At 50.1% G+C, this 14,594-nt stretch overlaps 1 protein-coding gene across 5 annotated transcripts in view; it reads left to right on the top strand.

Moving 5' to 3' along the window:
• Positions 1-13,994, top strand: part of SYNPO2L (synaptopodin 2 like) — an 18,010-nt gene extending 4,016 nt beyond the window's left edge. Inside the window, exons 1-4 of one of the 5 annotated variants that reach the window (XM_032256418.1) lie at positions 1,618-1,673; positions 5,631-5,782; positions 6,223-6,737; positions 10,302-13,994. In XM_032256418.1, coding sequence (XP_032112309.1) covers positions 5,733-5,782; positions 6,223-6,737; positions 10,302-12,466 — 2,730 coding nt within the window. In that variant the 5' untranslated portion in view covers positions 1,618-1,673; positions 5,631-5,732 and the 3' untranslated portion in view covers positions 12,467-13,994. Of the gene's footprint in view, positions 1-1,617; positions 1,674-3,284; positions 3,933-5,630; positions 5,783-6,222; positions 6,738-8,205; positions 8,307-10,301 lie in introns of those variants that run through there. The other 4 variants (XM_032256416.1, XM_032256414.1, XM_032256415.1 and 1 more) reach the window with 4 other exon arrangements.
• Positions 13,995-14,594: the final 600 nt, after the last annotated feature.

Genomic DNA, 14,594 nt, shown 5'->3' with positions numbered 1-14,594 from the left:
CAAGCAATTCTCCTGCCTCAGCCTTCCGAGTAGCTGGGACTACAGGCGCGCGCCACCATGCCCAGCTAATTTTTGATTTTTAGTAGAGACGGGGTTTCACCTTGTTGACCAGGATGGTCTCGATCTCTTGACCTCATGATCCACCCGCCTCGGACTCCCAAAGTGCTGGGATTATAGGCGTGAGCCACCGCGCCCGGCCAAGTTTTGTATTTTTTGCAGAGGCAGGGTTTCACCATGTTACCCAGGCTGGTCTCAAATTCCTGGGCTCAAGCAATCTGCCCACCCTGGCCTTCCAAAGCACTGGGATGGCCAGGCACAGTGGCTCATGCCTGTAATCCCAACACTTTGGGAGGCCAAGGCAGGTGAATCACAAGGTCAGGAGTTTGAGACCAGCCTGGCTAATATGGTGAAACCCTATCTCTACTAAAAATACAAAAAAATTAGCCAGGCATGGTGGCGCATACCTGAAATTCCAGCTACTTGGGAGGCTGAGGCAGGAAAATTGCTTGAACCCAGGAGGCAGAGGTTGCAGTGAGTGGAGATTGTGCCACTGCATTCCAGCCTGGGGGGCAGAGCGAGACTCTGTCTCAAAAAAAAAAAAAAAAAAAAAAATGCTGGGATTATAGGCATAAGCCAGCATGCCCAGACCATAGTTCTTGGTTTTTCATTTTTTGACGGAGTCTCACTCTTTTGCCCAGGCTGAAGTCCAGTGGCACAATCTCACTGCAGCCTCTGCCTCCTGGGTTCAAGTGATTCACCTGCCTCAGCCACCCTAGTAGTTGGGATTACAGGTGTGTGCCACCACACCGGGCTAATTTTGTATTTTTAGTAGAGACAGGGTCTCACTATGTTTGCTAGGCTGTTCTCGAACTCCTGGCCTCAAGTGATGTATCCGCCTCGGCCTCCCAAAATGCTGGGGTAACAGGCATAAGCCACCATACCCAGCCTGGGACCATAGTTTCTTGAGAATACAGACTAATGTGTTGCAATTTATTGGTTTCTACTCAGTGCACTCAACTTTGGTTACATATTAGAATCACCTGTGGTACTTTTTACTTTTATTTTTGAGACAGGGTTTAGCTCTTGTTGCCCAGGCTGGAGTGCAATGGTGTGATCTCAGCTTACTGCAACCTCCACTTCCCAGGTTCAAGTGATTCTCCTGCCTCAGCCTCCCCAGCAGCTGGGATTACAGGCATGTGCCACCCCGCCTGGCTAATTTTTGTATTTTGAGTAGAGATGGAGTTTCACCATATTTGTCAAGCTGGTCTCAAACTCCTGAACTCAGGTGATCCACCTGCCTTGGGCTCCCAAAGTTTTGAGATTACAGGCATGAGCCAGTGCACTCGGCCTTGTGATGCTTTTTAAAATGCCACTACCAGGTACCAGATCAATAAAATCAGTCCCTAAGGCTGAGGCCTGGGTGTGTGTGTGTGCGTGTAAAATTCGTCATATAATCATCTAATCCTATATGTTGTCTTATTTTAGGGACTTGGTAGCTATAAAAGTTTCCAGGTGATTTTAATATGCACTGAGGGTTAATTGGAAGCCAATGGTATACCACAATGGCTGACATGTAGCTAACAATAAATGTTTGGATAGTGAATCAATAGATATTTAGATCCTCTTTTTACTGATGAGGCCAAGTGACTGCCCTGCCTGAGGTCACACAGCTAGTAAGTGATGGAAAAAGAACCTAAGTTCAGGCCTGGTGCAGTGGCTCACACCTGTAATTCCAGCACTTTGGGAGGCCGAGGTGGGTCCATCACTTGAGGCCAGGAGTTTGACACCAGTTTGGCCAACGTGGTAAAACCCTGTCTCTAAAAACGAAAAAAACAAAATTAGCCGGGCATGGTGGCAGGCACCTATAGTCTAAGCTACTTGGGAGGTTGAGACAGGACAATTGCTTGAACCCGGGAGGTGGAGGTTGCAGTGGTCTTGCATCATTGCACTCCAGCCTGGGCAACAAGAGTGAAACTCTGTCTAAAAAAAAGAAAGAACCCAAATTCAGTTCTAACCCAAAATCCCAAGTATTTTCTTCTTTCTTTTTGGAAATCGGGTCTCCCTCTGTTGCCTCCAAGTGTTTTCTCTCCTCTGTCTTTCTCTCTTTCTTTCGTTCGTTCTTTCTTTTCTTTTCCTTCCCTTCCTTCCTTTCTTTCTTTCTCTTTCCTTCTTTCCTTCTTTCTTTCCTTCTTTCTTTCTTCCTTCCTTCCTTCCTTCTTTTTCTTTTGTTTGTTTGTTTGTTTGTTTGTTTTTTGAGACGGAGTTTCGCTCTTGTTACCCAGGCTGGAGTGCAATGATGCGATCTCGGCTCACCGCAACCTCCGCCTCCCGGGTTCAGGCAATTCTCCTGCCTCAGCCTCCTGAGTAGCTGGGATTACAGGCACGCACCACCATGCCCAGCTAATTTTTTGTATTTTTAGTAGAGACGGGGTTTCACCATGTTGACCAGGATGGTCTCGATCTCTTGACCTCGTGATCCACCCGCCTCGGCCTCCCACAGTGCTGGGATTACAGGCTTGAGCCACCGCACCCGGCCCTTCTTTTTCTTTTCTTTTCTTTTCTTTTCTTTCGAGACAGGGTCTCACTCTGTCACCCAGGTTAGAGTTCAGTGGCAGGATCACGACTCACTCTAGCTTCGATCTCCAGGGCTCAAGTGAGACTCCCACCTCAGTCTCCCCAAGTAGCTGGGACTACAGGAGCATGTCACCGGGCAGGCCTGGCTAAATTTTTTTATATTTTTTGTAGCAACAGGGTCTCACCATGTTATCCAGGTCTTGAACTCCTGGGGTCAAGTGATACACCTGCCTCAGCCTCCCAGAGTGCTGGGATTACAGGCATGAGCTACTGCAGCCAGCCCAAGTGTTTCTAGGCCATAGAGGCATATACCAAGGCAAACAGTATTTAGCATACACTAGGTGGGCAGCTATTTCATGAAACTCTGTAGCCTTTTTGATAATCACAGTTACAGCACCATAATGTTATGCCTTGTAACAGAAACATTCTTGTAATGGAAACCTAGAGACAAGTAGAGGTTTTATTAACATGGATTGGTATGTTTATGCACACCTATCCATGTCCACCATTTCATGACCACATATGAATTGCAATAGGTAATTTAAAGTTTTTCAAAAATATTTTTTAACGGAAAAAAAAAAAGAGAGGGGTCTCACCATGTTGTCTGGGCTGGTCTTGAACTCCTGGACTCAAGCAATCCACCACTTTGGCCTCTCAAAGTGCTAGGATTACAGGTGTGAGCCACCATACCTGGCCCTCCATTTTAATTAACAGATACATCCATATAGTGAAGGTGTACTCTCTCCTGGGATCTTGGAGCAAGTCCAGCCATTCTTTGCCAGCTATGGAATTGAAGCTCCTGCTGCTGCCACTTTGAAAGGTCTTTGCAGGAAAGCAGTTGAGATTAGTCTATGGTCCTATTAGAGAAGGTTCAGTTCCTGAAAGTTATATGTTAGTTATAGAGCCCAGAGAGCTTGTATTCTGAGTCCTGAATAAAAGTCCCATGCAGGAGAATGGGGAATGTGGAGGGCAGAAGTTTGTGCTATAATTAGCTCTAGGAGTAACACAGATGGGGGAGGGAGGGGAGTATAAGCAGCATCTATTTTGAGCACATCTCCGATTGACGGGACACGTGTGCTGGACTGTAATGATCCCAGGGCCAAATTGCCTCCCTGTGGTGTGTGTTGCTGGGGGGAGACCTGGGGCAGCAGGAGCAGGACAGCCGGACGGGAAGGCCGGAAGGGGTACGAGCACCTCAACATCTCGCCCTGGGACACTGTTCAAACTCCGGGGGCCATAGGCCAAGCTGAGCGATGGGTGCTGAGGAGGAGGTGATGGTCACACTATCAGGGGGAGCCCCCTGGGGCTTCCGACTTCAGGGGGGGGCCGAGCAGAGGAAACCCTTACAGGTGTCCAAGGTAAGGGAGAGCCCCTGAACTGTGGCTTCAGGGAAAGGGAACCCAAGGGATCCTGGGAAGAGACTTGTGGTGGAATATGGTGGGGGTTGGGGTAGTGGGAGGCTGTGAAGATGGAGTGGGTAGTGGGCAGGGAAGTATGCTTAAGTCTCACAGTGGGAGTAGTGTCTGACTATAGGCTTCTTGTGGAGGTCTATTAGAAAAGAGAATTCGTGGTTTCCAGGGAGCACAGGAAAAAGAAAGGCTCTGTTTCTGCAGCACTGTGGTATCAGAGGACCAGCTCTGGTCATCCAGTGTTTTTTCTCCTGGGTATGTGCCTCTACTCCAAACTCCAGAAATATGGGGAAGATTCTAATTTCTCTCTGACTGAACTGATATGTGATGAACTGAGACTGTCTTACTCAGCCCAGCCCAGCTCAGCCCTACCCTGCCTCACCCTGCCCTGCCCATTCCTTCAGTGTGCCCCTTTTCCTAGGTCAGATCCTTTCTCTCACTAGGCAAGACATTTTTAGGTGCTAGGAGGGTTATGGCAAGATCTGGCCTCACAGATGAAGTCATTACCCTTTTGGTTTCACCCTACAGGCTTAGTTTTCCAAACTGTAAAATGTGAGTGATAATAGTACTTGCACTTACTTCATGGAACCATTTTAAGGATTAAATGCAATAATACATGTAGCACAGTGCCCAGCACTTAGTAAGAATCCAATAAATGGTAACCATTACTACTATTACTTTAGCATATATACATTTGTGTGTACACATGGCACACATATACACAAATAATCACAATCTCCCAGAATCCCACTGGGCTCCCTCCAGTCTGGAGTTCTGTTCTAAAATCTTCACTGTGTAATGGCACCTGGGGTTCCAAGGCCTAATAGAGAATTACTGGCCAATATAGATACTGCTCTTGGAGAAAAAGCTTGTGGAGATAAGCTTTTCTTTTCTTTCCTTTCCTTTCCTTTCCTTTCCTTTCCCCTTTCCCTTTCCCTTCCCTTCCCTTCCCCTCCCCTTTCCCTCCCCCTTTCCCCTTCCCCTTTCCCTTCCCCTTTCCCCTTCCCCTTTCCCTTTCCCCTTCCCTTGCCTTTTTCCTTTCCTTTTTCCTTTCCTTTCCTATCCTTGCTGTGTGACAGTCTTACTCTGTCACCCAGGCTGGAGTGCAGTGGTACGATCTTGGCTTGCTACAACCTCCATTTCCCAGTTCAAGTGATTCTCCTGCCTCAGCCTCCCAAGTACCTGGGATTACAGGTGCATGCCATAATGCCTGGCTGATTTTTGTACCTTTAGTAGAGACAGTGTTTCATCATGTTGGCCAGGGTGGTCTCGAATTCCTGACCTCAAGTGATCCACCTGCCTAGGCCTCCCAAAGTGCTGGGATTATAGTTGTGACCCACTGTGCCCAACATACTAAAAACCACCATTTTTAGTACCGACGCCATGCAGTTCTTCCCAAGCCTCTTTCATTCAGTGGTTACCCTATCTCCCACCATATGATGTATTTCTTCCTGCAATCTGTGCTTTCTTCCCTCTAGATAGGCCACTTCAACTGCAGCCACTTCCATGCATCTCCCCACCCTTCTTACCCTGCAAAGTAAAATCCCCTGCTATGGGTCCTTCTTGCCTTTTCCTTTCATTCTATTCCCTTTGGAGCACTCTCTTACCTACAATCAACATCCTTCAACATATCTTTCAACATCTTAGATTCGAAGACGGAGTCAGGCTGGCAGAGCAGGACTCCGAGAGAGGGACCAGCTCTTGGCAATCAATGGGATCTCTTGCACCAACCTTTCCCATGCTAGTGCCATGACCCTCATCGATGCCTCAGGAAATCAGCTTGTCCTCACTGTGCAACGGTATGGACTTCCCTCCCCTTCTCATTCCCTAATCCCGGACTCCCATTGCCTGTCTCAGCTCTATGTCTCACTGGCCTGGCTTTAGAAACTAACAGGTACTTATTTCTGCTCATGCATTTCTGCTATGGTTTGTGTCTATCTCCCAGAGGGCTTGATTGTATCTGCAATTAAGGGGCAGGGTGTCAGTGGGTATTTGACTGATGGACCTACTTCAATCTCTGGCTTGTCTGCTCATTACATCTTCTTCTAAGTCTGTTTCCGCTCATGGCCCTTCAAGCATATTTGCCTCCTAGTTTGTCTTCATATCTTCACCTTTCCTGGCCCACCCATTCCAACTGTATGACAGCCTTCTCTTTCCCTTACCTCTTTCCTTCCATCCCTTCCAGATCTTTCTTGCTGTCAGTACCCATCTCTCAAGCCCTGTCATCTTTCCTATACAGGGTAGCAGACGAGGGGCCAGCGCAATCTCCATCTCCCCATGAGCTTCAGGTGCTGTCACCCTTATCTCCACTGAGTCCTGAGCCCCCTGGTGCGCCAGTTCCTCAGCCTCTGCAGCCTGGGAGCCTTCGTTCACCTCCTGATAGTGAGGCTTACTATGGAGAGACTGACAGTGATGCTGATGGCCCTGCCACCCAGGAGAAGCCCCGCCGACCTCGCCGCCGAGGCCCCACAAGGCCTACCCCTCCTGGTGCCCCACCGGATGAGGTCTACCTGTCTGACAGCCCTGCAGAGCCGGCACCTGCTATCCCTGGCCCTCCTAGCCAGGGTGACAGCCGTGTGAGCTCTCCATCTTGGGAGGATGGGGCAGCCCTTCAGCCACCCCCAGCTGAGGCTCTGCTGTTACCCCATGGCCCCCTCCGGCCTGGTCCTCATCTCATCCCTATGGTGGGGCCTGTTCCCCACCCAGTGGCAGAAGATCTTACTACTACCTACACCCAGAAGGCCAAGCAAGCCAGTGAGTGCCTGAACCCCTTTCCCCCAGCCAGGATCCTTCAATCTGAGCCTTGAATCTATTCTTCTATAGCCATACATTCTCCCTACCTTATGCCCCTTGGATACAGTCTTGGGGCTGTAATGAGTAGAAGGGGAGCATAACTATTCTCGTGGCCCCCATTATTTTTGCTGTTTGAACCAATGTGGCAAAAGGGTAAGGTGATTCAGTTCAACCCAGGAACAGGGTAAATAGGGAAGTTGGAAAGGGACATGAATAGATGAAAGGTTTGGTGGTGGTGATAATTGTTATTGTGTGTCATGACAGGGTAAAGGCAGAGAACAGACACAGGACTGGAGTATTTAAAAGCAGGTTGAAGGCTGGGTGAGGTGACTCACACCTGTAATCCCAGCACTTTGGGAGGCTGAGGTGGGAGGATCGCTTGAACTCAGGAGTTTGAGACCAGCCAGGACAACATGGTGAGACCTTGTCTCCACTAAAAATTTAAAAATTAGACAGGCATGGTGCCACATGCCTATGGTCCCAGCTACTTGGGAGGCTGAGGCAGGAGGATCACTTGAGCCTGGGAGGTTGAGGCTGCAGAAAGTCATGTTTGCACCACTGCACTCCAGTGTGAGCAACAGAGCAAGATCCTGTCTCAAAAATAAATAAATAAAAGTGGGTCAAAGCTACAGGGGTTCTTTATAGTGTTAATTGAAGGCACCTTTGACATTTGCAAGTTCAGTTAGGATTCCTGGGGACCAAGAGGCTATGGGATGATCATGAGATCCTGAGGAAGTAGCAGAGGGAGGGAGCTTTGGCTTTGGCACCTTATCTCAGGCAAGAATGTTGGCCTGGACAGAAAAAGCCCATTCCACTTATCTCAGGCTCTTTGCTATTTTTGATGTGAGCTACAGAACAAGGTCTAAGGATAAACTTTCTCCCTGCTCTATGCCTCCTGTGCCTTTCCCACAGAGACCGTTCTTGTCACCTCTGAAATCTCAGGATTCCCTCTCTAGTTGTATTTCTTTCCTCTCCTCTACCATTTTGATTCCTGATCCATAGAGCTTTGTGTCTCTCAGTTTGGAATGGAGGCTAAGGACATGAGAGCTAAGAGTCTAACATCCCTGATTGTCCAATATCCCAGGAATTCCAGACACATGCCTAGGATCCCATGCTTTCCTCAGTTCTCTACTTACGTCCCCCTCCCTTCCTATCATGCTGGGTGAGACTGTAGTTACTGGCTCAGAGATATTTTTAGTCAAGCAGACCTCACTGTCTACTGGGGGAGGGTTGGGGGAAGGGGAGGCAGGTGCCCACGTCCATCACACCAGCACTTGTGGGGCAGCCCAGAGAAGGGAGAGGGCCAGTCTCCAAAAATAGCACAGTGAGCTCATTCAGCTGCCAGCTCTGGGGACAAGACAAAGGGGCTTTAAAAGGCATGGGGGGTGGCTCAAGCTGGTCCTGCTCCAGCCAACACTGCCTTTCTCAGCATGGAGACCTTTGAGCCCAAGAGCCAAGAGCCCCTCAGCCAAGCCAGCTACGACAAAGCCCCAGACCCAGTTCCTGAGCTCCAAGACTCATTCTATGCAGGTACTACCCTTTCATATCTATGAGAGTCTGTGATCTAGAATGGAGGGGAAGATGTCAACAGTTTAGGAAGGGCAGTCTTTGGGAAAGGTCTTACTATCCTGTTCCTTCCTTTTTGCTGTCCTCTTCCTCCTTTTCTCAGGAGAGTTTCACTGCCCCTTTCTCAGTGATCCTATGGCCACATGTCAAAGGGGTTTGTGACCACAGAGCTGTAGAAAACTCATGGGAACAGAGCGTGTGTGATTACATTATGAATACATGAGGGCATGTATGTGTGAGTCCATGGGAGAAGATATGCGTGAACAAGAAAGTGTCCATATATATCAAGAAAGTATAGCGTCAAGAGGCTTTAATAGTAACAGTTATAGTGGGCCTTCACATTGTGTTAAGTGCTAAATTTACTATATTATCTCAGTTCATCCTCATAGCAATCCTGTGAGGTAGCCATTGTCTGCCCTCATTTACAGAGGAGGAAACTGAACTTTAATGAGGTGAGGTAACTTTCCTAAGAACCAAAAACCTGAACTGAACTCTGACTCCAGGGCCTGTTATCTCATCCTCAGCAGTACTTTGTGGTATAAATGCTGTGATGAGAGGAATGACAAAAATGAAAAAATTCCATCTACTTTCCACTCAAGGTACCAAGCTAATTACAAAGGAGCATGGTACCTTGAGTGGAAAGTAGATGGAATTTCAAGAATTTTTCAGGAGGAACTGGGGGCCATGGACCAGAGAGTATCCATGTGCAAGGCGGGGTCCTAGCAGCAGGGTTACCTCTCCCATTTCTTGGCCCCACCTACCCAGGCCCCACATGGCATGGAAAGCCCTGCCCTGGTTCCCTTTGGCACATAGTCCTTGTGTGCCTGGCTGGCAGCGGCTGCCTGAGCTCTCTACCTAAAGGCAGCTCTAACACCCAAAGAAGCCCACCCCACTGTGTTCCCCAGCTTAGGGGGAAATGATGTATTTAGCTGGTGACCTTGAGGTATCCTAAAGATTTGGAGAGTTGCCTTGGAGAACAGCACTCTAACTTTTCCTGCATCTTGGATCAGGACTACTCCTGGTTGTGAGTAACAGGGGTGTGAAGCTCAGAGGACTGCCCTGGGAGTTCGAAGGCTGAGATAAACTTTAAAATTCTTTCTAGACTGTTAGTAACGGGGTCTCTGCAGGGAGAACTCTGGGAAGAAGGGCCACCTAGAGCATGTAGGTATGTGAATGTATTCGAGTGATGGTGTTTTTATGTGGGCATAGGTATGTTTACATATGTGTAAGTAAACAGAAGTGTATGTAAGCTGGGGTATACGTGAATGAGAAAAGTATATAGGAGAAAGTACGCCTAGAGTTGGCTTTCACTAGATGGATATTCTTGTTGAAGTGCTGTGTGGTGGGAGTTATTTCTCTGAATGTCTATGATGTGGACTGCATGAGGGGGGTGGAATTGTGAATGAAGATCCTCATTGCTAAGGGTTCTTTGTGTCCATATCATAGGGGTAAGGGATAGCAGAGAGGATGAGTCCTAAGCTTTGTGAGAAGCCTCCTAACGTGGTCCCTATGGTGGGTGAAAAGTGTTCCTTCTCATCTTTGCTCTCCCTGGGACCTGCTTATCTCCCTGTCTGCCATGGAGAGTGACACATCCTTCCCCTCCTCCTCCCCCTCCCCTCTCCCTTCCATTGCCAGTCAGGAATGGGAGGCAGGTGAGGAATGTGTGTGGGGTGAAAGATAGGAAAAGAATAGCAGTAAGACTATTCTGCTAATCTTACTAGCAGGATGGAAGGGCTGTGTCAGGGCAGCCAACTGGACTCTGCCTTATCTTTAACTGTTTTTGGTTTCACCTTTCACCCTCCACTCTGCCCTTAAGTCAAAGGACTTTGCCACAAAGGGTACTGTGGGTTGAGCCAGTGAAAGAGGGAGCTTGCTGGGGCTAGGGATGAAAGCCTTGAGGAACAGGACTAGAAGAGGCTGGGAAGCCCCACTGACCAATTTACCTCTTGGCCTTCCCAGAACTGCAACGTGCAGAGAGCCTTCAAGAGAAAAGCATAAAGGAGGCCAAGACCAAATGCCGGACAATTGCATCCCTGCTCACTGCAGCCCCCAACCCCCACTCCAAAGGGGTGCTTATGTTTAAGAAACGGCGGCAGAGAGCCAAGAAGTACACCCTGGTGAGCTTTGGGGCTGCTGCTGGGACAGGCGCTGGGGAGGAGGAGGACGGCATTCCCCCCACGAGTGAGTCCGAGCTGGACGAAGAAGCCTTCTCCGACGCCCGCAGCCTCACCAATCAATCTGACTGGGACAGTCCCTATCTGGACATGGAGCTTGCCAGGGCAGGCTCAAGAGCAGCAGAGGGCCAGGGCTCTGGGCTGGGAGGGCAGCTGAGTGAGGTCTCTGGGCGAGGGGTTCAGCTCTTTCAACAGCAGCGCCAGCGTGCAGACTCCAGCACCCAGGAACTGGCGAAGGCCGAACCAGGAGCTATACTCAACGGGGAGGGCTTGCAGTCACCACCTCGAGCCCAAAGTGCTCCCCCGGAGGCGGCTGTGCTCCCACCCAGCCCCTTGCCGGCCCCTGTAGCCAGCCCCAGACCCTTCCAACCAGGTGGGGCCCCGACCCCTGCTGCAAGCATCTTTAACCGGTCAGCCAGGCCCTTTACCCCGGGTCTACAAGGACAGCGGACAACTACCACCTCCGTTATTTTCCGGCCCTTAGCCCCCAAGAGAGCTAACGACAGCCTGAGAGGCCTCAGTCCCACTCCACCCCCCTTCTTGTCTTCTCCGCAGGGGCCCACCCCTCTGCCCAGCTTCACTTCAGGGGTTGCCAGCCACGAGCCAGCCTCTGGATCCCCCAGCATCCCACGCTCCTCCGGCCCTGTGACAGCCACCAGTTCCCTGTACATCCCAGCTCCCAGTCGGCCTGTTACCCCAGGCGGAGCCCCAGAGCCTCCCGCTCCTCCTAGTGCAGCTGCCATGACCTCCACCGCTTCTATCTTCCTATCTGCGCCTCTGAGACCCTTTGGGCACCCAGAGGCGGCCGCCCCAGGCCCAGCGGCACCTGAGCCCCCTAGCGCTCGGGAGCAGCGCATCTCTGTGCCAGCTGCACGGACGGGTATCCTGCAGGAGGCCCGGCGCCGAGGGACGCGGAAGCAGATGTTCCGGCCTGGAAAGGAGGAGACGAAGAACTCGCCCAACCCCGAGCTGCTATCGCTGGTGCAGAACCTGGATGAAAAGCCCCGGGCCGGAGGTGCTGAATCTGGTCCTGAGGAGGACGCACTGAGCCTCGGGGCTGAAGCCTGCAACTTCATGCAGCCAGTAGGGACCAGGAGTTACAAGACCCTGCCTCACGTGACACCTAAGACCCCGCCTCCAATGGCTCCCAAGACCCCGCCCCCTATGACTCCTAAGACTCCACCCCCAGTGGCTCCTAAGCCTCCGTCTCGAGGGCTCCTTGATGGGCTCGTGAATGGGGCAGCCCCTTCGGCTGGAATCCCTGAGCCACCAAGGATGCAGGGCAGGGGTGGGGAGCTGTTTGCCAAGCGGCAGAGCCGTGCGGACAGGTATGTGGTGGAAGGTACACCTGGTCCTGGTATTGGCCATCGGCCTAGAAGTCCTTCTCCTACCCCGTCTTTGCCCCCTTCTTGGAAATATTCACCCAACATCCGTGCCCCACCTCCAATTGCTTACAACCCACTGCTCTCTCCCTTTTTTCCCCAGGCGACCCGAACTCTCCCTAAGGCCCAATCCCAGGGGCCTCGGGCAACACCCAAGCAGGGCATTAAGGCTTTAGATTTTATGCGGCATCAGCCTTATCAACTTAAAACTGCCATGTTCTGTTTTGATGAGGTTCCCCCGACTCCTGGACCCACTGCCTCAGGGCCCCCCAAAACTGCCCGAGTCCAGGAGATTCGCCGGTTTTCCACTCCGGCGCCCCAGCCCACTGCAGAGCCCCTCGCTCCCACTGTGCTTGCCCCACGTGCAGCCACTACATTGGATGAGCCCATCTGGAGAACAGAGCTGGCCTCAGCCCCTGTTCCTAGCCCAGCCCCTCCTCCAGAGTCTCCCAGGGGCCTTGGGGCTTCTCCCAGCTCCTGTGGTTTCCAGGTAGCCAGGCCCCGATTCTCAGCCACCAGAACAGGATTGCAGGCCCATGTGTGGAAGCCTGGGGCAGGGCACCAGTGAGCAGGCACAGGTCCCAGGACCAAGGAGAGGTGGAACATCCAGTTCCTAAAATTGCTTTTCCTACCCTATCCCACTCCCTGTCTCAGGCATCTGGAAGCTAAATTGCCTCCTGCAAGAGATGGTTTCCGAGTTCATGTCCCATCCCTCACCTTCCTCCTCACTCCCTACCTCCCTGCCACTTTCCAACCATGGCTGCTTTGATACCTTTGCCTCTCTTTGTCTCTGCATTTTCTTGCCTGGATCTCTGTCTTTATTTTCAGGTTTCTCCACCCATATTCCTCCACAGGTCTCTCTTCCTTGACATTTGAACTTTTCTCTGTGGGCCTCATTTTAGTGTTCAGTGAGAAGCACACAGCAGAAGTGACCACTGAGATCTCAGGCAAGAAGCTCACCACCAGGCAGACAGCAAAGGGAGTGAATTGACCCCTGTTTGCATTAAGCCACCTCCACCCCCCACTCTGCTTTCCCAAGATTGCCTGGCATATATCTAGGCCTGTATGTGTGTGTATGTGTATGTGCAAGTGTGTGTTTGTGCACAGATGTACTCTTTCATCTGAGGCATGAGTAAGAGGAGAGGTCAAAATAAAGACCCAATCTGAGTCTTACTGTACTAATAGAAGGGTCAGATATTCCCACATGAAGTTGAGTGGGAGAAAAAGATTCACTAGAGAATAACTCCTTAGAGGCCAAAGTCAGTAGCAAGTGTACAACATCTTGTGAAAGTTACGGAGCGTGAAAACACTGAAGGGCCAGGACGGTTTGCATGGGCTGAGTTATGCCAGCTAGACCAGGAATAGCACAAATAACTTTATTCCTGTCTCAGAAAGTTAGCAACATGAGAGGCCAGTGCTGAGCAACCCAGTACCCAGGAAATGAAAAAATGAAAGAAAATTTCCTCAGAGAATGAACAGATCCTTGGCTTCATTGCCTCATGAGCTTGAGAGAAAGGAGAGGAGAGCCAGAGGAGAGTGAGGCAGAAACCAGAAGAATGGCAGAAATGAGTGTTAAGTGATTGAGCCCACAGACAGAAGTATGGTAAGGGACAATGCCGTATTGGCAGAAAGTAAAGTTGGGTAACAAGAAACCAACCTTGTGTGAGAGGAGGATAGGGAAAAAATTTGAGGGAGAAGAATGTATTTGTTGGAGTGGAAGGGGATGATGGTGGAAGGGAGGTGTGAGGGTGTGTGCTGAGTGCTGAAAGAACAGTTGGTGTCTGTGTGACCTTCCTTGAGTCTGTCCTTCAGTGTGTCTTCTGCAGTTTGCCATGGCTACCTGGGAAAGAGCAGGGAAACACCCAGAGCCAAAACCTCTTTTCAGTCCCACCCCATCCCTCAAAACCCCAGCTCTTGCTTCTTTTCAGCTTCAGGTCCTAATCTCTGATCTTAGAGGAATATGGACTCCCTTCTCACCAAGACCACCACCAGCCATGTTTGGTTTAATCTGGAAAGTGCTAATTTCCTTTGCTTGTTGGGTGTGAGTCATAATACTTTGGTTTGTGCACAAGAATAAATTTATGTCCCATACCTTCTGTTGCTGTTATCTTCTAGTTTTATACCTAAATCCTAATCTCTCCTTGATCTTTAACCCATTTCCCTGATCTGATTTCTAATCTGTCTCCATTCCTGCCCCCCCCATTTTTCTTTTTTTTTTTTTTTATTTATTTTTATTTTTTAAAGACGGGGTTTCACCATGTTGGTCAGGCTGGTCTTAAACTCCCGACCTCAGGTGATCTGCTGGCCTTGGCCTCCAAAGTGCTTGGATTACAGGCGTAAGCCACCACACCTGGCCTACCCTCCCATTTTTCACCCTTTTGCCCTTTGTTTCCAGGTGTTTTGCTCTTTCCTACCAATACTGTCCTGTTCTGATTTAGACACCTTCATCTCTCTTCTTGTTTCCCTTTCCCCACAGTCTACATCCAAGTTATTCCCTTGCCTTGTACTTTCTTTTTTTTTTGAGATGGAATCTCGCTCTGTCACCAGGCTGGAGTGCAGTGGCGCAATCCCAACTCACTGCCACCTCCACCTCCCAGGTTCAGGTGATTCTCCTGCCTCAGTCTCCCAAGTAGCTGGAACTACAGATGTGTGCCACCATGCCCAGCTAATTTTTTTTTATTTTTAGTAGAGACAGG

This window comes from Sapajus apella, unplaced genomic scaffold, assembly GCF_009761245.1.
Source record: "Sapajus apella isolate SASKATOON/1434 unplaced genomic scaffold, GSC_monkey_1.0 scaffold94, whole genome shotgun sequence".
NCBI classification, from domain to species: domain Eukaryota; kingdom Metazoa; phylum Chordata; class Mammalia; order Primates; family Cebidae; genus Sapajus; species Sapajus apella.
Note: the sequence above shows the minus strand (reverse complement) of the source record. Positions and strands in the feature narration are given on the sequence as shown.